A 20,924-nucleotide genomic window follows, 5' to 3' on the forward strand; every position below is an offset into this window, starting at 1 on the left:
AGGAATTTCAATTGAAGATGGAGTCGATTGCTCTCTCGTCGGGATGTGATACAAGAACAGATTATCACAGAGAGATGAAAAATTGACTTAATGGAATTTTTTCCAAGGTAGAGATTTTTGGAAAGTGTTTCAAATTCCTAATTAGTAAAGATTCATTTTTGGAAAGAATATTGTATAGAACATTTCCTAAGTTGATTTGTTATTGCAATATTAGATTTCCTTATAAAATAAGGAAATTTATTGGAAATATCTCTATAAATATTTTAGATCATGATGGAAAATGGTTATGAGATGGAGATGGGTTTGTAGAGATTATATGATGTGGATAGAGATGTGAGGAAGAACAAGAAATACCTAGTGGAGTGAGGGGTTCGTGATTTAAGGTGTGAATACAAGGAATGAAAAAATATGAAATGTTTCAAAAACCCAATAGTTGTATCTAGTTTTGTCCTTTGTAATGTTCTCTATAGTATAATGGAAAGATTCTCTCATCTATGGATGTAGGCATAGTTAGCCGAACCACATTAAAACGGCATGTACCATTACTGTGATTATTTTATTTTTATGTTCTCGATATGACATTGTTTGCATTAAACCTTCTGCTGGCACAACAGTTACATTGAAGGAAATCAACGTACTTCAAGCCCTCTTCAACATAGCCTTGAGTGGCACATCACTCAGAGCCAAATGCCTATATCCATCCTGGATATAAATGTCGATCGATGTCCCCACAAATAGGCCTGCAGAAATCGCAAACTGTTGAACAGAAGACCAATTTGTAATCATCGTCATACTTCTCAATCCTGAACCAATCACTCAAAGTTTGAATACTCAGGTTCCCTTCAACCCCACCAGTTGTAACAAACAATTTTCTAATCGAGTCATCATACTCATCAAGCTTCCACACTGTGGATTGTATACAAGTGGCAGCAGATAACTTTATGTTATGATCTGTTAGCACTGGATCACTCCTTTCTTAGGGTTCAACGGTGTGAAGGTCAATGGGGGACCATTTGATGCCTCGACCTAGTCTTGCACAAAATCAAGCGAGCAGGTCTCATTCCCGACACTGGCCGCTGTGATGGCACCACTGCCACGGATAACTGGCAGGGTGTAGTAATTCAACCCAGATTGGAGCTTCTTTCTATCAGTGTCAAGCACTGGATTAGGTGCAGCTTGGGCAGTAGGGAAAAGAGGAGGAAGAAGAGTAGCACGAGCTTAGTCTTCATTGTAAATATTAATCTTTTGGGAGATGTGGAGAAGTGAATGCAGAGATGACTTGTATTTGTAGAGTTTTGAGATGGGTTGAGTAACGCGACAGAGTTATGAGTTGTTAGCAAAAAACAACATTTGTTATTCGATTACTTTAATAAAAAAAAAAACTCAGTTTATTCAACCATTCCCGCATGCTTAGGAAGTTTCATCATACATGTTTGAATGGTTTGTTCCAAAGTCAAAGCCCCTCATCCTCATCTACTACTTGCACATGAATCACAGTATCCTTTTTTCGTGAAGAAATGTACATTTTCAATGTGTTGTACAACAAGATCAAGATCATGTGGGGCGGTTTCACTCTCCACCTTCCAATTCTTATACAATGATGATGATATGCTTATTTTTCAAATTCCAAAAAATGATTTTATAGTGCTCCTTTTGACCTATAGGATGACCCTGATATCTTATAGTCTTGTTTGAGGGAGCTTCTCAAATAGTAAAGTAACAGTTGATGGTTAAATATAATGTTTTAGAATATTTGAATAGTTCTCGTAACCATGGATCTCACACTTTATGCTTTTCAATATTCTTTATTTAAATTTTAGAGTATGAAAAATCATGTTTTTCCTTAAATTCAATCAAAAGAAAATTTTATTCAATTAAAATATTTAAAAAATATTGTAACTATTGTTATTTTTAATAAAATCATTTTTAAAATATAATTTCTAAACATGAAATTTAATCCCGCATCACAATATAAATTATTTTTACTTTTGCTTCTTTTAGTGTTAAATGCAAAAGTTAAATACTAATTCAAAATAGGATTGATTTTAAGACATCATTGATAACCCTAAAACATATATAAAGCCAAACTACCTGGCTTTATGATCAAACCTTAAATTCCAAGTGTTGAAGACGATTTTGAAGTTGTTGGAAGTCTCGTAAACCCATGATCTTCCGCTCAATGACTCAATCTTGTTCTTGGCACACTTCCAATGGGGGGGAAAGGAGGGTGGAGGTTATGACTCTCTTTCTCTCTGGATGGCGGAAGATAAATGTTATAGAAACCTAAACCCCTAGGGGGCATTTATAAGGTTCCTAACTAGGCTTAAGTGACTTGAGTGCACATGGGCTCGGGTCACTTAATTTAGCCCAAAATGGTTCCTAATTTATTAATTAACTCAATAAAGCCTAATAATTTAATCAATTAGCTCAATTTAGAGACCTTGTTCACTTATCCTTGTGCAATCTTACGTAATTACCAAAACATCCTTATGCACAAAAGTGAACCTATAGCCAATTCAACCCTCATAATCCATGCCAACAAGGTATATGAGTTTAGAGTGGGGACCATTGAAACTTATAGAAGTACTAGCTCCCTCATAATCCAATTTTGAAGTTGATTCAACATTCCACTATAGAGAATCAATTGAACTCCAATATCCTATGTAAATAACAACGAGACTATGCGCTCAAGTTCGTGACCTACTATCCATTGTGTTCAGTCTTCCCATGAGCTAGTGTCCATAGTCTAACAAGGCGAAAGCTATAAGCCTTTCAAGACTACCTTTACTATCCTTTATCAGTTACAAATCCTCATTTTGTGTATTCAATCGACATGTCTTAGCTTTTAAAGAGCCTATGTCAAGTTCCACTTAAGGAACTACTATGGCTATAGTTTTTATGAGCACACCTCCTTAGGATCACCCAAGGGACACATTGTCTCAATCCCATGAGATATCATGGTACCTTTATTGAGAATACCTATTGCTATCGGTTTCCATCAATAGTGACCCAATCCATAGGGAATATATGATCAGCTTACGATCTCACTTATAGGTCAAAGCCACTACTAACTTTAACACAAACTCAATATTCTCTCAAGGTTGAGAAACAACACAATGAAGCAACTTGGTGAGGTCATGACTACTTGACAGCCTTAAGTCATGACTCACCATAGGTCTTGTTTAATGTGTAACCATTCACACTAGTACACTCACCATGGGAAACCCATCTTGATAGCTAAGACCAACCATCCCTCCAATTAAGAGGTGGTGCACTACAATTTCTAATGGGTTGGCTAAACCCATGAACCAGTTGTGAACAAGTCATCTATTTGTAAGGAACCCATGACTTAGATCTTTTGTGCAACTTCTAATGCACCTAAGTCATGTACAATGCAAAAGATGTAAACAAGAATGCTCATAAAGTATAATACATGGAATAAGGATAGATAAAAGTGAAACTAGAACATCATTAAATAAATAATGAATTCCAAATTTATTACATCATGTTATGCTTTTAAGGGTTCTATCCTAACAACTCAAATATCATCATTATATCATCATTGGAACACGACCTAGTGTCTAATCCACATGCATAAACTATATATATATAGGACATAAGGGCCAAAATTATTATAAAATTAGAAAAATGACCCCTCTCAGTCATTCTTTAGGAGACATGACCCTTTTTGGACATGAATATTCCTCACATTTCTTTCTAAAAACTCATTTTCCTCTTATTTCTAATACACAAGTCTTTCTTTCTCTCTCTTCTTCTCAGAAGTTTTTTTAATCAACTCAATCAACCATATTCAACTCAATTCTAGAACAATCAACCCTCTAGATCATCATCATCTTCATTAGAAACTATGATGTAAGTATTCATTGAATAACAAGGAAGGTTTAATGAGGAGTTTAAGAAATTGGTAGCTAAGTACAAAAAGTGGAATGAAGAAGAAAAAAAATTCAATTCTCAAACATCATAAGCTACCACTAACAATCAAACTACCTTGAATAAATTTAATACGCAAGGAAATGGTGAGAAAGGGAAATTTCCAACTCTCTAAAATTCAAAATTCATTTGTGAATTAGGATGAGGTTAGAGCTTTTCTGGAGATTAACATGAGGTGATAGTGGTTGTGCCATTGAGAAGTGCAAAAGTCCTTAACTACATTGATGAATGAAAGAAAATTGAAAAAAGAGGTTGAAAAAGGAATTGAAAAATACTATAATGCTTGGAAAAAAGAAAGATAGATCAAGGTAAAGCTGAGAAATCTGAAAGAAAAGATCAAAGAATTACTACTCCATTTCCTTAAGTTTTGAAGGGGAATAAAGTCCATAACAACTACTTGGAAGTTTTTGAGGTGCTAAAGCAAGATAAGGTGAACATATAATTGCTAGATGTTGTCTAACAATTGTTTACTATACCTTAATGCTTAAAACCAAGAGATGGAGATAAACCTTAGCATCCTTGCTAAAAGTGAGTTGAGATAGACATAGAGTTACTTCTTCATACCATCCATAGGCAAATGGACAAGTTGAACTAGTAAATAGAGAGATACAAGGGATTCTAGTGAAGGTGGTCAACATAAGCAAAAAGTATTGAGCTACTAAGTTGGTAGATGCTTTTTAAGCATATCGAATTACATATAAGACTAACCTTAAAATGTCTTCATATAGAGCAATGCATGGAAAAGCTTGTTGGGAACCCTAGATTACTTTGTTCCCATGCCTTGGATCTCATAGGGTGCATGCATCTATCCTTAGGGCTCTCTAAATCTAATGCAACGAAAAATAATGGCTTCAAAAACCATTTTAAAATAAATATTTAGAAAAAAAAATGCTCATACCTAGACCTAGATGTTCCCAGATCAATTCCTTGCGATGAAAAACATGCCTAGAAAAATTAGAGAATCTCTCCTCATGCTACTACCCACGTGTGTGTCCCATGCAATTCCCATGCACATGGCATATGCACATTGCATACACTTCTCATGCATGTGGCTTGTGCGCTTCTCGCTTCTCGTGCATGCGGCTTGTGCGCATCTCGTGCGGTTCTCGTGTGTGCAGCCTGTGTGAATGATTTAATACTTTTAAAAATAATTTGAAATTAAAAAATTAACTAAAAAATTGATGCTAGATTTCTATCAACCAAATTGGTCCAAAATACACTTTATCACTACGTATATACTGTATACCTATAAAAACAACTTGGTTTGTTTCATGTTGAACAAAAAAATTTAATTGGGTTATTTATTTATAGTTTATTTTAAATAAAATATTATAAATCATGATCATTTTCTAAAATATTGTTAATTGCTCATTTTGAATAAGAAATATAATTAAAGTATTAATATTGCTATTTTATATTATCTACCAAAATATTTATGATTACTTTTTAATAAAAAGGATATATTATTATTTAATATTTATATTTTCAAAAATTATAATTGTATTATTTATTCAAGAAAATCATTATCCATCCATTTCATATTTATCTAGTGTAATTTGTATAGTATCAATATTTGTTTTAAAATAAATTTAGGTTTCTATCAATTTTAAAATATCATAATTCATTACTAAAATTTTTAAAATATTGTCATTCATTTTTAAAAAAAGAAATGTCGTATTAATATTTATTTGAAAAGTGAAAATTAGAAGTATTTTTAATGAAAGTTAAAAAATGAATATTTTTTTGGTCAATTTAGTAAAATGGATAAGTTCATACAAGTGAAGATGACAGTTTTGAAATGATGCGTGCGAGAGGGACAAAGCTTATTGAAGGTAAAACAATAGTGCCACCATTTGTTAAACTCTTTCAAAGTAATATATGAGACGTTAATTTTTCAAAAGGAATTTTTCGAACACAAAAATGAAGAGTAGGAATAGTCATTTTATCCATTTTCTTATTTATTTTTATTTTTGGATAACTCAACTAACGATAATAATGAAATAAAAAATAATTTAAAATGTGAATAAAATCTCACCTAAGCAAAATTTCAATTCATCTCTAATAGGAGATATTTTGATCTTCAGTACAAGTTGTTTTCAAAAAAAAAAAATTTTAAAAATGGAAATCCAAAAACTTGTTTGGAAAATTTGTTTTTAGAAATTATTTTTTTGTTTTGATTCTATAGAAAAATCATAAAATGAATTTAAGTTTATATATATATATATATATATATATATATATATATATATATATTCATTATTACCTAACATTAATATGGAAACAAATAATGATTCCAACTTTACATTCTTGATCATCTAAATATAAGAATTGAAATTATTAAATTCATTTTTATTCAAGAAAAAATAAGAATGAAAACAAAACATTCATTCTCATTGCCCATTTGCATTTCCATTTCCATCTAAGAAACACGACACAAAAGAGAAAAAAGCAAACAAGGATGAATTGAGATGCTAGTGAAAAATATTGCGGTGTTTTTGATAATTTCCCAAGATATATATTTTTTTTTAAATTACTTCCTCGTAACTATAAGTACTACTCTTTATAAATATAACTCGACCTCCAAGTATTCTTTTGTGAAAAGGCACTAGTCCTTTGATATACTCTTGTGGCCCTTGATTACAAACTGAAAATGACATAATGAATTTATATTTGCAATGATACAAACCACAAGCAAAGAGGAAGTTTGGACATTGATTTTTCTGTTAAAGAAAAGATTCAACTCTTCCTATATATGACAATATAAGCAACAACTATTATTCAAATATATATAGGAGAAAAGTACTCAATTGATTAAATGCATACATGGTTAATTAGTATTCAGCACACAAGTCATAATAAACTGCTGGCCAGTATTGATGTTGTCATCAGCAATTCTTCAAGCCTTCTCGAACATAACCTTGAAGGGCACATCACTCAGAGCCAAGCGCCTATATCCATCCTGGATATAAATGCCAATGTCCCCACAAACAGGCTTACAGAAATCACACACTGTTGGACAGAAGACCAGATTGTTGTCATCTTCATATTTCTCGATCTTGAACCAGTTGCTCAAAGTTCCACGCCCCGGGTTCCCTTCAACCCCACCAGTTGTGACAAACCGTTGTCCCGATGATTCGTCATAGTCAAGCTTCCACACAGTGGATTGTACACAGATTGTGGCAGCAGAGGACTCGACGTTATGATCAGTGGACACACGAATCACACCTTTCTTGGGGTTCACTGGCATAAACATCAATGGGAGACCGTTTGATACCTCATGTTGTTCTTGGACAACATCAAGAGGGCAAGTCTCGTTCCCAGTGCTGGCCAGGGTGAGGCCACCACCGCCTCTCCTACGGATGACTGGCAGGATGTAGTAATCAACCTCGGACCGGAGCTTCTTTCCCTCGATGTCAAGTACTGGGTCAGGAGCAGCTTCAGCAACCACAGGAAAAGGCTTCAAAGCAAGGGCAATGAGCAGCAAGGATAAAAGTAACGATATAGTCATCATTGTTGTTAACCTTTTAGAAGATATATCTTATGATGATGGGAAAAGAATGCAGAAACAGATTGTATTTATAGAGCTATCATGTAGGTTGAGTAATCCTTGTGAGTTTGAGCACTTGTAGTGTTTCATTGTAATCTTTATCACTATTACCTAACTTAACTTCTATATATAAATGGATGATCTAAAACCCTAGTTGAATCATATGAGGTAGCCTCAATCAATGAAGAAATTAATATAGGAGAGAAGTTTGAAGTTGAATTATTTGTATTCAAACTGTCCTTCATTACAAAGTTAAAACAACTTATCCTCACACGTCATATATCCTTTTTGCCTAAGTATATATGTTGATATATATATATATCTCAATCAATAGCTTGGACCACAAGATTAGACAATGGATGTTTTCTATCTTTAATTATTTGGGAAACTTGTGTTTTGGAGCTGTTATTTGGGAATTATATTGTTTTCGGAACCCAACAATGGGAAATATGAGAATTAGCTTTTAATATAAAAAGTATTATTGTTTTTGTGCACTTTGAGTCGGCTCCATCTTCTGTGCCCAAATTGCCCCTCCGTTTCTCCAGCTTAGCATCCTCAGCATTATCCCAACCTCCATGTTAGCAGGACCTGACCCAACCTGACCACTCAATCTAAATGTTTTCCTCTCTCATTTAGAAGCTTTCTATCATCTATCTTCACTTCTAAAAACCTAAAATTTCTCTCTTTTTAGTTCAAAAACCCAAATTCAAAACTCCAAGGCAACATCAAAACGCGACTTTCGGCATGCCTCTGGCTGAGACACCTCAGTTGGGCGCTTGCCCTGAGCCCTAGCCACAATTGACTCTCATCTAGGAGCCATGGGAGTCTAAGAGAATCCGAGAAAAACGAAATAGAGCTCAGGTGAAGAGAGTAGGTACCCAAAAACCAAAACCCTAACCTCCAAATGCATCCTAGACTCACAAATATGTGTCTAAGATAGCTCTATCAGCAAGAAATAGCACCAACCATCTCTCCTAGACCATTGAATTGACAAAACCCTTGAAGAACCAGAGGAAACGATGTAGAAAATGAAGCGCGGGAGACTCATAAAGTATTGAGTCCTGACAAACCGATCGACCGGTCCTCGATCAGGAAGAAAAGTCTACTAGAAGAGAGAGAATGTTTGTTCTCCTTTGGTATTTTGGTGACTATACCTTAGGTACTACCTTAACCGACCTTAGGTACTACCTTAGTTAAATTTGTGTACTACATGTGTGAAGGCTTGAAACTTTATTTGTGTATATTACTTACTTCATTTGTGACCCTTAGAGCATTCCATTTTGTGATTAATTAGTGTGGTCAGTTGGTTCACCTTGGTATTTTAATGATTATACCTTAGGTACTACCTTAATAGCCCTTAGGTACTATCTTAATCTATTTTAGGTACTACCTTAATCGACCTTAGGTACTACCTTAGTTAAACTTGCGTACTACCTATGTGAAGGCTCGGAACTTCATTTGTGGACATTATTTACTTCATTTGTGACCTTTAGAGCATGCCATTTTGTGATTAATGCTACTGGAAGAGAGAGAAGATATTTTGCATCTCTCGACCAAACCCCATCTGGGAAGAGGAAACCAGTCGACCGATTTTATGTCTAAAATTGAAAAGGACACCAACCCGCTCCTAGACAGTTGAATGAGCTAAAACTGAAAGTGGGAAGCAAAGAGAAAATGACATTTGTGGCTAAATCATGAAAGCATAGAAGGGCAAATAATAGAAACTGTTTCCACGATGAAACAACTATTGCCTCTTACACCAACCCGAATTTATTCATGTATGTGAATCATTTGAAGGATCAATATCATCTCCATTACAGGATTTAGTTCCTTCATTTGCTACCTAGACTTCATGGGTTTTAATAATGCGTAACTAGATGCTTCAAATCATACGAGGGTTTTTATTTCTATTGTTATTTTTATATTTTGGTCATAATGCTATGCTTAGGTAAATTTGTCTTCATTCTAGTCAAATTAATATTGATAAAGATATATTTTTTTTTTTCCAAAATCAAAAGAGCAATTGGATTGAAAAAATAATGAATAATTAATCATCTTATTATTCTATGACGGACATGAAAAATTAGATGGAAAATAAGAGGATGGAGGGTCCATTGATGAGTCTACCTATCTTTGAGGTATCTAATTTTTTTATATTGTTATTGTAATTAGAATACTTTATTTATAAGTCATACATGTATAAATATTATAAAATAAAAATATAATACTTTTATAAATTAATAAATATTCATTTATCAATAAATCAATAACCCTATTAAAATAATAATTTTTCTTGGTCTCAAAAGTATATTTATAAGGTTACACAAAAATGATGTTACAAATTACACAAGATTCATTTCATTGGTAACTGATATTATTGCTACTGAGGAAATAGGCAAATCTTAACCAAGATCTACATATGATAATGAGAATTACAAACAAGAGATCTTTGGTAAATTAAACAGCATATCCCTAAATCTGCATTAACTAAAAATAGAATAATCAATTCACCTAAACAAAGTACAACTACTAGAAAACAATAAAAATTTGGAAGGTTAGAATGCATCTACAAAGTCCACAGAAGTAGAAGCTACAACTCCTAGTCCCTTGTCTCCAATGCAATCCAATATTTGCATAAATCATAGGAACTTGTCATACATCTCAATAAAGGAAGAGTGTTGATTTTTAGAGATGATAGTTAAGATAAAAGTTAGTACCCACAATCGTTGAAGTTTTTTGTAGTGGCGGATTAGCTTTATAAGGTCAGTTCCATGAGTCTCTAAAGCATAACTCAGGTTGAAGGAGGTCAAATTTGAGCAAATGGGGTAAATAGCTAGCATTGTAGTTGCCATAGTTGCTATTATGAATGACTATTGCAAAAGATAGTACAAAATGCATATAATTCACACATGTATACCACATTTTAGGATAATAACAGTTCTTATGTCAAGCTTAACTAAGATAGTACCTAAGGTCGGTTAAGATAGTATCTAAGGTAGATTAAGGTAGTACCTAAAGTAGTCACCAAAATACCGAAGGTGAACCAATTGACCACACTAATTAATCACATAATGACATGCTCTAAGGGCCACAAATGAAGTAAGTAATATCCATAAATGAAGTTTCGAGCCTTCACATAGGTAGTACGCAAGTTTAACTAAGATAGTACTTAAGGTCGGTTAAGGTAGTACCTAAAGTAGATTAACGTAGTACCTAAGGGCTATTAAGGTAGTACCTAAGGTACAATCATCAAAATAATATAGGTGAACCAATTGACCACACTAATTAATCACAAAATGACATGCTCTAAGGGTCACAAATGAAGTAAGTAATATCCACAAATGAAGTTTCAAGCCTTCACACAGGTAGTACACAAATTTAACTAAGGTAGTACCTAAGGTCGGTTAACGTAGTACCTAAAGTAGATTAAGGTAGTACCTAAGGGCTATTAAGGTAGTACCTAACGTACAGTCACCAAAATACCAAAGGGGTGGCAATTTGGGCATAAAAGATGGAGTCAACTCAAAGTGCACAAAAACAATAAGACTTTTCATATTAAAAGCTAATTCTCATATTTCCCATCGTTGGGTTCTGAAAACCATATAATTCCCAAATAGCAACTCCAAAGCACAAGTTTCCCTAATTATTTTCATGTTGTTCTACTGCAAATAACTTTCCTCCCCTAACGATGAGAAAATTGTCTCATCAAAATGGTAATAGATAAAATGTGTCATAAAAACATCACTTATTTGAGTTTTCAAATATCTAGAATCAAAACTAGCATAAATGTCAAAATGTCTTTGGGGATCCATCTAAATCATCTGAGAAAGAGTAATAGGGACATGGATAGCTCCATAAAAATTTGTAAGTGAGAAACATTTTATTATTAACTAAGTACAAGTTATAAAGGTGAAAGATTGTGGTGAGCGAAAGGTAGTATGACCCTAAATAAAATAAAATAAAAAGGTAGTTTAGTTTTAAGCAAGGTTTGAAATATTGATAAATACAGATATATTGGTACTTGAATTTTACAGAAATATCGATAAAATATGAGTGGATATTTTGACAAAAATATTGGTGGGATGAAAATTATTAAATATTCATGAAAATGCTTAAAAAACACTACTACAAAAAACTAATATAATGACGCTTCATTCCTTAGCGCTTCTTAAAAGTGTCAAAATTTAAGAAAAAAAATGGGTTAATGTTGGCACTCTAGGGATCTACATCAATGATGACATTTTTTTATATTACAATGACGCTTCTTTTCCTTGGCGTTTTTTATGAGTGTCATTGTAGGGGTTTTTGTTATTTTGAAATACCTTGATGTTTTAAAGAAAGGTCATTTTATCTCCACCTATATAAACCTCTTTTTTCTTCTCACAAATAAAATCCTCAAACCCTGATAAACATTCTCACACCTTAACAAGCACAAAAACATGGAGTCCATACCCACATCCCCAACCCACAACAACTATCAACGCCACCTGAGGTGCCACCCCTCTTGATGTCTTCTCCCTCTCCACCCTTCGTGTTGTCATCTCTTTCCTCTAGTCCTTTGTTTGTAGTTTCTATATACCCACATATTGTAGATGAAATCATGAGATCTGGCAAGTTCTGATCTTGACAAGTTCAATCTCACTATGAACGAGCAATTGCAATGAGAAATCTTGAGCCTTTACAACGAAATTGGCCTCCAATTTTTTGAGGTTTTTTGTTTTTTTGTTTTAGTTTTTCAATTCTAGAGAAAAAAAAATTGTTTATATATATATATATATATATATTTTATCAAGAGAAAATGAAATAGTTTTTGTTTTTATTTAGTTTTTCTGATATGGATGTAATAGAATTGTTTTTTTTTTTTTTTTTTTTTATCAGGAGAAAATGATATATATATTTTTAAATTTCTCCAATTTGGAGAAAATGAAACAGGTTTTTTTTTTTTTTTTTTTTTTTTTTTTTAAGTTTTTCTGATCAGAAAAAAAAATGAAATAAGGTTTTTAGTTTTCCTAATCTGGAGAAAATGAAACAGTTTTTGTATAGTTTTTGTTTTTTTTTTTTTTTAGTTTTTTTTATATGGAGAAAATGAAATAGTTTTTTTTTTTTTTTTTTTTCTGATTTTGAGAAAATGAAATAATTTCACGCTTTTCTTAACAAGTTAAAACAATTATTACCAGCGAAAAAACTCATTTTTTCACATTTTTCTTCAATATGTAGGCCCGTTTCATCAAATCTTGCCTGATTTGTTCATTTTAGACATTTATGAGTACTTTATCCCTTATCTCAAGAAAAAAAAAATTTGATTTTGTTCATGAAATTATTGTTCACAAGGTTTTGAATTTTTATAAATATACTGAAGGTTTGGTCAATTTGAATTTTTCAACTAAATAGAAACTTCTTCTTTATTTTTTTAGCTTTTAGTTATTTATTACTATCATTAGTTTTTTTTGTTTGACCTGATCTTGAACTTAGAATGGTTCAAAACCATTAGGGATTGGAATCTTTGTCGCATATGATCTTATATTTAATTAAATGGTTCAACATTGAAACAATGTAATCAAAATCAGAAAAAATTATGTTAAATGAGAAATTATATGTTTTTGAACAAATAACATTATTAAGAGAATATGTTTAAAGTGATCTAACAATGTGCATTGACAGCTAGTGGAGAAATGAGGTGTTCTGTTCCTACATTAGAGATGAGAGATTCAATGCTTTGTCCTAACTTCTAAGTCCCCATCAGGCCACTTGGATGGCACGCATCTCCCTTAATTTATTTATTTATTATTATTATTATAATTATTCTTCTTGTTTGTTTTATTTAAATGGAAAGGATTTTTTAATGGTTTTTGTTGGTTTACAAGCATCAAATGGAACGTTTTGGCCCAAAATGAGACTTGATCTTTTGGACATCATCTTAGCAAAGGTACAATCCTATTTATTTACTTGAATTTATATATTTATTATTTTTATAAGTTTTCGTTTATTGAAAATTGTGTGGATAAAAAAATTGTATGTCAATATGAAAATTAGTGGATTGTATTATCTTCTAGTTGAGTGATATGATGTCGAGGATTAAATAAATTTTTTATTCTCTTTTACATGTGGGTTATGGTGCAAAATCTCTCGCACACAAGTAGCCTTGTTATCCCTCTTTTTATTTCATTTATAAGAGTATGGAGAATTTTGATGTTGCGGATTATGTAATTCAATTGTGATGTCTCTACATGTTTTTCAACATTAGATTTTTTATGTTGGTACTTAACATTTTTATCAATAGTCAGCCTTAAGGAGCTTTTAGCAAAACTAGATGTTGATGTACCTTATACCTAGCTCCCTTGAAACACATTTAGATCTCAATCTATTCTCTCTTGGTAATGTTTTAGGTAAGGTTGTTAATAATTTAGGTTAGAGAATTGGATAAATTTCTTCACTATAAAAATAAACATAGAAGTGATGGATTTGAGGTGATCCATTAATATTATTAACTAATTTTAAAACTCACAGTAGTTCTATTTAAAATTTCACAATAGTTACACTTGAGAAACCTCGACTATTTATAACCCTGCTATTTTGTTCTGACTTATTTTCTCTTATTGGTTTTAGGAGGTTCAACAATAATAGTCTCTCTGGACCATGAATTATATCATATTTAGAAAAATTATATTCTACAAGTTTTTATTTTTAATTTAGTAAAATATATTGGAAGGAATGCATGGGTTTTATCATATACATCATATACATTAACACTTTTTTCTTTCTTTATTAGTATTTTATAAATTTACTATACATAATGGTAGTATTATTTTAAATCATTTTAAAAATAAATTTTTTAATGTAATTTGTTAGGAATTTTATTTTATTTTCATATAAAATATATTATTATTGTTTATTTTAAAATTAGAAACAAAAATTGGAGCAAAAATTTAGAGCAAAAGATTAAAAAATAGTTGTAATAAACTTAAACCATTTATTGTTTTTCTGTTTGTTTGTTTGTTTTTTTGTTTTTTGTTTTTTTTTTTCTTTGTGATTGTGTCAAATATAGGAAAAAATAAAAGATATATATATATATATATATATATGTATGTATGTATGTATATGCATTTATTTAGGGAATGGAAACCACGTCCTCCCATGTATATATATATCATATAGTACTATGAAACAATGATCATTTTGGTGATTTTTTTGGGAAAATAATATCATTATAGATTGCTATAAATATAAGTATTCTTGTTGTCATGCTCCACAAGATGCTTGGATATTGATTGAAAAAGAGTTTAAAGAATCAATTCTTTAGGTCTTTTCCCTTATTCTGCGTACTTTCATGATTTTAAAAAATAGAAATATATTCTTGAATGGGCTCTCTCTCTCTCCATTTCTACCATTATGAGTTTAATTGGTGAGGAATTTTCTTTCTCCATTATGAGTTCCTACAATATTATTTCATTGTTATTTGGTTGTGTTTTTTTAGAAATAATGTTTTTTTTTTCCTCTTTGTTTGCAGGTTACAAATAAATAAAATCAATGTTCTTCAAGTTCCCAAAAGAAGAGAAATTGTTCAGTTGAGATCAAGATTTCTTGAATGAATTCATTAGGAAGTTGAACTAAGTTTATTGCATATTATATTCATTTAACCAATTTTTGCACTAATTTTTGTTTTTAGCACTAATGTTTGTTTTTATATTGAAGAATTGTCAATTCTGTTTTGAGATAATTATCAATTTTGTATGAAATTGTTATGTATAAGCCCTTTCATTAATTATTGGGACTAAGTTGGTGTATATTTATTATTGCAAATTTTAATTAATAAAGTTCGATTCAATCTTATGGTTTATGATTATTTTTTATTGACAAAATATTTTTTTAATAAAAAATATTTAAAGATGAAACTTTTAAAAGCGTCATTGATAAAATTTATCAAAGATGACGCATGTATAATTTTATAAAGCTTATTTCAATATAAAATGCTCAAAGATGACATTTCCATAAATGTCATTGTTAACGTAAGGCAAAGATGGCGCTTCTTTAAGCGTCATTGAAGGCATAAATCAATGATGGCGCTTTTTAAAAGCGTCATTATTGATTGAAACCTATAATGACAAGCTAAGAGATGATGCTTTAAGAAAGCATCATCTTTTGCCTTTCTTGATGCTTAAAAAGCGTCATTATTTCCATTTTTTCTTGTAGTGTATAAATTTTGTTTCACCAAGTAATAATGACTCTTTCGGAGCCTTGAATTAGGTTTACCGAACTCGATATTGTGTTAACATTGATTAATGCAAATGCTAAGTTCGGGAAATATTTTTTATCTCAAAGAATTGTATGTGTTGTTGCACAGTCAACAAGACATACATCTTCATAATGATGTTATGCAATTAGTCAAGTTAGGGGGATTATCCATCTTATGATGTGGAATCTTTGAAAATATATGAGAATTTGGACTTTGCTATAGTCTTGTGCTCTTGTGTTATGCTTGTATTGATAATGTGTTGTAGAAAATAAAGTGGAAAGAGGAGGATAAAATAGAATGTTAAAGAAAGAAGTTAAATGCATATTTCATTATTAAATGTCTCCTCAAAAGTCACAAAGAGATTTACAAATTGTCATATATATTTTATAACAATAATTCACTATTAACCAAAGAAATACATTATTAATAATTGTTTGAAAACTGGCAATATTTTTAAAGAAAATTTAAAAATTATTATATTTTTGGTAAATTTAGGAAAGTGGATAAGTTCATACGAGTGAAGAGGGCAATTTCGAAATGATGCTTGTGAGAGGGACAAAGGTTTTACGAGGGCATGTAGGAAGAATATTTTTTGACAGTAGTGCAGTGAGTGCAAATTAAAGATAAAAAAATAATGCCACTATTTGTTAAATTATTTCAAGATAACGTATGGGAGGTTAATTTTATCAAAAAGAAAAAAAAAATTAAGGATAAATTGAGATACTAGTAAAAAATATTGAGATGGTTTTAATAATTTCCCAAGATTTTTTTTATTTTTTATTTTCAAATTACTTCCTCATAACTGTAAGTACTCTATAAATTATATAAGTCTGATCTCCAAATATGCTTCTGGGAAAAGGCACTAGTCCTTTGATACACACTTGTGGCCCTTTATTACATACTGAAAATGATACAAACTGCATGCAAAGAGGAAGTTTGAACTTTGATTTTCTGTAAAGAAAAGCTTCAACTATTATTGAAATATAGGAGAAAAGTACTCCTTAAACTTATTACATGCATATATGGTTAATTAATATTCAACACAGAAGTCGTATCAACTGCCAGCCAAATATTGATGTTGTGATCAGCAGATCTTCAAGCCTTCTTGAACATAACCTTGAAGGGCACATCACTCAGAGCCAAACGCCTGTATCCATTCTGGATATAAATGCCGATGTCCCCACAAACAGGCTTGCAGAAATCACACACCGTTGGACAGAAGACCAGCTTGTAGTCATCGTCATATTTCTCAATCTTGAACCAATTATCCAGAGTTTCACGACCTGGATTGCCTTCCACCCCACCAGTTGTGACAAACCGTTGTCCGGACGATTCATCATACTCAAGCTTCCACAAAGTGGATTGTACACAGATTGTGGAAGCAGAGAACTTGATGTTATGATCGGTGGACACACGAATCACGCCTTTTTTGGGGTTCACCGGCGTAAACGTCAACGGGAGACCGTTTGATACCTCTTGCTGTTCTTGGACAACATCAAGAGGGCAGGTCTCGTTCCCAGTGCTGGCCAGGGTGAGGCCACCGCCTCTCCCACGGAAAACTGGCAGGATGTAGTAATCAACTCCGGACCGGAGCTTCTTTCCCTCAGTATCAAGCACAGGGTCAGGAGCAGATTCAGCAGCCACAGAAAAAGGCTTCACAGCAAGGGCAATGAGCAGCAAGGAGAAAAGCAACGATGTAGTCTTCATTGTTGTTGATCTTTTAGAAGATATATCTTATGATGATGAGAAGAGAATGGAGAAAGAGCGTGTATTTATAGAGCTCTCATGTGGGTTGAGTAATCCTTTTGAGTTTGAGAGCTTGTAGTATTTCATTGTAATCTTTATCACTACTACCTAACTTAACTTGTATGCATAAATGGATGATCAAAAACCCTACTTGAATCATTCCAGATAGCTTCAGTGAAAGGAGAGAAGTTTGAAGTTGAATTATTTGCAGTCAAACTGTACTTCATTGCAAAGTCAAATCATCTTATCCTCACACGTCATATATCCTTTTTCACTACAAAGTCTGCCCATGCTTTGTTTGAATCTCTTGCTTGGTTAATGCATATTTTGCTACGTACGTACTTCAAGAGTTGAGATCCCAATTCAGTACCTTAGAATTTTGCTAAAGGACTTTTGATGAAACAGGATAACTCTCCTAATTAAGAATGTTAATGAAAGAAAAGAGACACATCCATTCGAAACCTTATCTTAAATGTTCAAGCTATTGGATCATTTGTCAAGCAGGCTAAAGTAGAAAATCAGTGATACCGACTGCATATGTGTGTGGATATATATATATATATCATGGAATAATTAATGCCAACGCTGAAAGTGGTTGTAGGTTTGGTAGCTGCATGTACAAGTAAGTCTTGACAGTTTTTGTTTGAATGGGTGATAATTTGACCAGGTCCGGGGCTACATATGAATAGCAATATTTTCATAGAAATGGAGCCAACTCCCAAATAATTTTCAAGTCAAATTTCAAAATACCATTTATTTTTAATCCTTTCGAAGTTTTGAAGAATGACTAATTTCCATCAACTAAACTTAGCGTATATTTTTTATAAAAAAAGAAAAAGAAAACTCCAATGATCTTTAATTATATTTTTTTATTATTACTTGCACTTGAATATTTTTTTTGTAATATATGACAAATATCGACATACTGAATTTATATGATTACATTCCTAGAAATAGATAAAAAAATTATTTTTAGAGTAAAAAATTTATATTATAATTATATTTGTTGGAGTTGAGTGGGTGCCCAAGTTAGGCTAACCCAATCCTATCCAACCAAATAAGAGACCGGAAGAGCAGTTTTCAGGAGTTGGAACTACCAGAAACTTCCTAGAACCACTCTAATAAATAAAAAAATGTGGAACAGAGTGATTTTTTGAAAAGAAAGATAGACAGAACTCAAGAAGAAAAGTTCTCTTAGAAAAAAGGTAAAAGGTTTTTGTGTTGTGAAACGAAATTGTTTTTTATTTTAATGTGGTTCTATTCACTATTGGGGGCGAAGAATTGAATGCTAAAACAACTTCTTTTTTCTTTTTCTTTTTTTAATCATGGGCATTTTAAAAAGGCAATCTGAAGTTTTCTTACAATATTTGTATTTTAGAAAATCATATTAGCTAAATCTAGGCTTTGCTTTATAAAGTCCATAAAAACCTTTATACCTAAATAACCATAAATTGTCAAAGGTTAAATACAAATTGAAAATCAAAATAAAATGAATTATATTTTCTATTAACTTGCCACATAAAATAATAAATTTATAAATTTAACTTATGTTTTATTCATAGATAATTTTTATTCTTTGAACAAGTCATGTGCCATGCATAGAACATGTCTATTAATTTTGCTAATTTTTTTTTTGAGATTTTGTTATAATATTTTTTTAAATGGTTAAAAATTTTGAGAGGTTTTGTTAAAAAAGGAAAAATAAATTAAGATTTGTCCTAAAATGATGATGTGGACTTTTAGATTGAAAGAGAAGTAAAGATGAGTTTGGCTAGAATTTGTCCTAAAATTAAGATTTGTATGTGAATATATAATAACTAGATATCATTGAATTATCAAGGAAAATATCCCTTGGTTTATTACATGGCTAGAATTCATGCATATAATTCACTATTTATCTACTATATTTTATTACATTGAAGGAAATCAACCAACTTCAAGCCCTCTTAAACATAACCTTGAGTGGCACATCACTCAGAGCCAAACGCCTGTATCCATCCTGAATATAAATGTCGATGTCCCCACAAATAGGCCTACAAAAATCACAAGTTGTTGGATAGAACACCAATTTGTAATCATCCTCATACTTCTCAATCCTAAACCAATTACTCAAATTTTGGATACTCGGGTTCCTTTCAACCCCACTAGTTGTAACAAACAATTTTCTAGTAGATTGGTCATACTCATCGAGCTTCCACACTGTGGATTGTACACAAGTCGTGGCAATAGAGAACTTAATGTTATGATCGGTCATCACGCGGATCACTCCTTTCTTGGGGTTCACCGGTGTGAATGTAAACAGGAGACCATTTGATGCCTTGACATGGTCTTGGACAACATCAAGTGGGCAGGTCTCATTCCCGACACTGGTCGCTGTGATGCCACCATCGCTCCCACGGATAACTAGCAAGATGTAGTAATTCACCCAGATTGGACCTTTTTTCCATTAGTGTCAAGCAATGGATCAGGTGCAACTTGGGTGGCGAGGTCAACTAATAGGAAGGAGAGTAGCAAGAACGTAGTCTTCATTGTAAATATTAATCTTTTGAATATGTGGAGAAGTTGTGGGGAGCTTCCCTCCACGTGTCCTTCCCAAACTCAAGACCCTTTGGTCGTTCAAGGTAAACAGATAATCCATCTGGACCAAGATAAGCTCTGTTTGGCGCAAGAGGTGAGAGATTTCCTTCTTTCTCAATGCCAGATGGAGTGGACAGACCAAGCCAATTGGGACTTCTAAACAGACAAACCAACCCAGCTGAAGTTTCCAGGCATTGAACGAATGGTCAATCACACCCGATGCCTGAGCAACGGACTAAATGATATTTACACCCAAAAATTAGTGTCGATTAGTGACATTGACATATATAAATGCACAGTCAACTACATGGTTCAAGATTTTTGCATGACAACCAGCAAATGGCACAAGTCAACAACTCTTGCTTGGTATGATTGCCTAATCCATGCTAAGATGAAGGCTTTTATGGTCTTATTAAGGCTTATAATTAATCTGCCCTAATGGCAATCATAATCGAAAGAAAGACATGAATGCACAATCAGCTGTGACCCCTCAAGAAGCATGAAAAAGGTACGTTTGTACATAACCATTAGAAACAGTAGGATTCATCCTTGCTGATTTCTGACTTAAGCTTTGGAGGGGTGTAGCTAGACCACCTGTTTGGACATCCTTTTGTGTAGGGAATAAGTCTGTCTAACTCCAATGAAGCTAGACGGACCTGTATCCAATTGGCATAACACCAACATTAGCACCATCTATGAGAACGACTAGGGATGTCAACACCCTGTAGAAACTAATCATTAGCTATGGTTGATGAAGACTATCTTGCCTGACATGAAAGGATGAAGAGATGACAACAAGAAAATGAGTGTCAGATGTAGACTCTACTCCCCTAAACGAAATGACTAAGAGAAGAGAATGAAGAGTTATGG

The 20,924-nt window shown here is 32.4% G+C and overlaps 2 protein-coding genes and 2 pseudogenes across 2 annotated transcripts; all 4 read right to left on the bottom strand.

Moving 5' to 3' along the window:
* Window positions 1-639: 639 nt before the first annotated feature.
* Window positions 640-2,711, bottom strand: LOC117904012 (annotated as a pseudogene).
* A 4,136-nt stretch (window positions 2,712-6,847) lies between these two features.
* LOC117904305 (kunitz trypsin inhibitor 5-like) lies at window positions 6,848-7,462 on the bottom strand. The gene has a single exon (XM_034816845.1). It carries the CDS (start codon window positions 7,460-7,462, stop codon window positions 6,848-6,850), a length of 615 nt encoding a protein of 204 aa, XP_034672736.1.
* Window positions 7,463-16,551: 9,089 nt separating this feature from the next.
* Window positions 16,552-17,479, bottom strand: LOC117904839 (kunitz trypsin inhibitor 5-like). Its single transcript, XM_034817613.1, has one exon. It carries the CDS (start codon window positions 17,436-17,438, stop codon window positions 16,827-16,829), a length of 612 nt encoding a protein of 203 aa, XP_034673504.1. The 5' UTR covers window positions 17,439-17,479; the 3' UTR covers window positions 16,552-16,826.
* Window positions 17,480-19,413: 1,934 nt separating this feature from the next.
* LOC117904013 lies at window positions 19,414-20,006 on the bottom strand (annotated as a pseudogene).
* Between the last annotated feature and the right edge of the window lie 918 nt (window positions 20,007-20,924).

The sequence above is a fragment of the Vitis riparia genome, chromosome 17 (genome assembly GCF_004353265.1).
Source record: "Vitis riparia cultivar Riparia Gloire de Montpellier isolate 1030 chromosome 17, EGFV_Vit.rip_1.0, whole genome shotgun sequence".
Lineage (NCBI taxonomy): Eukaryota > Viridiplantae > Streptophyta > Magnoliopsida > Vitales > Vitaceae > Vitis > Vitis riparia.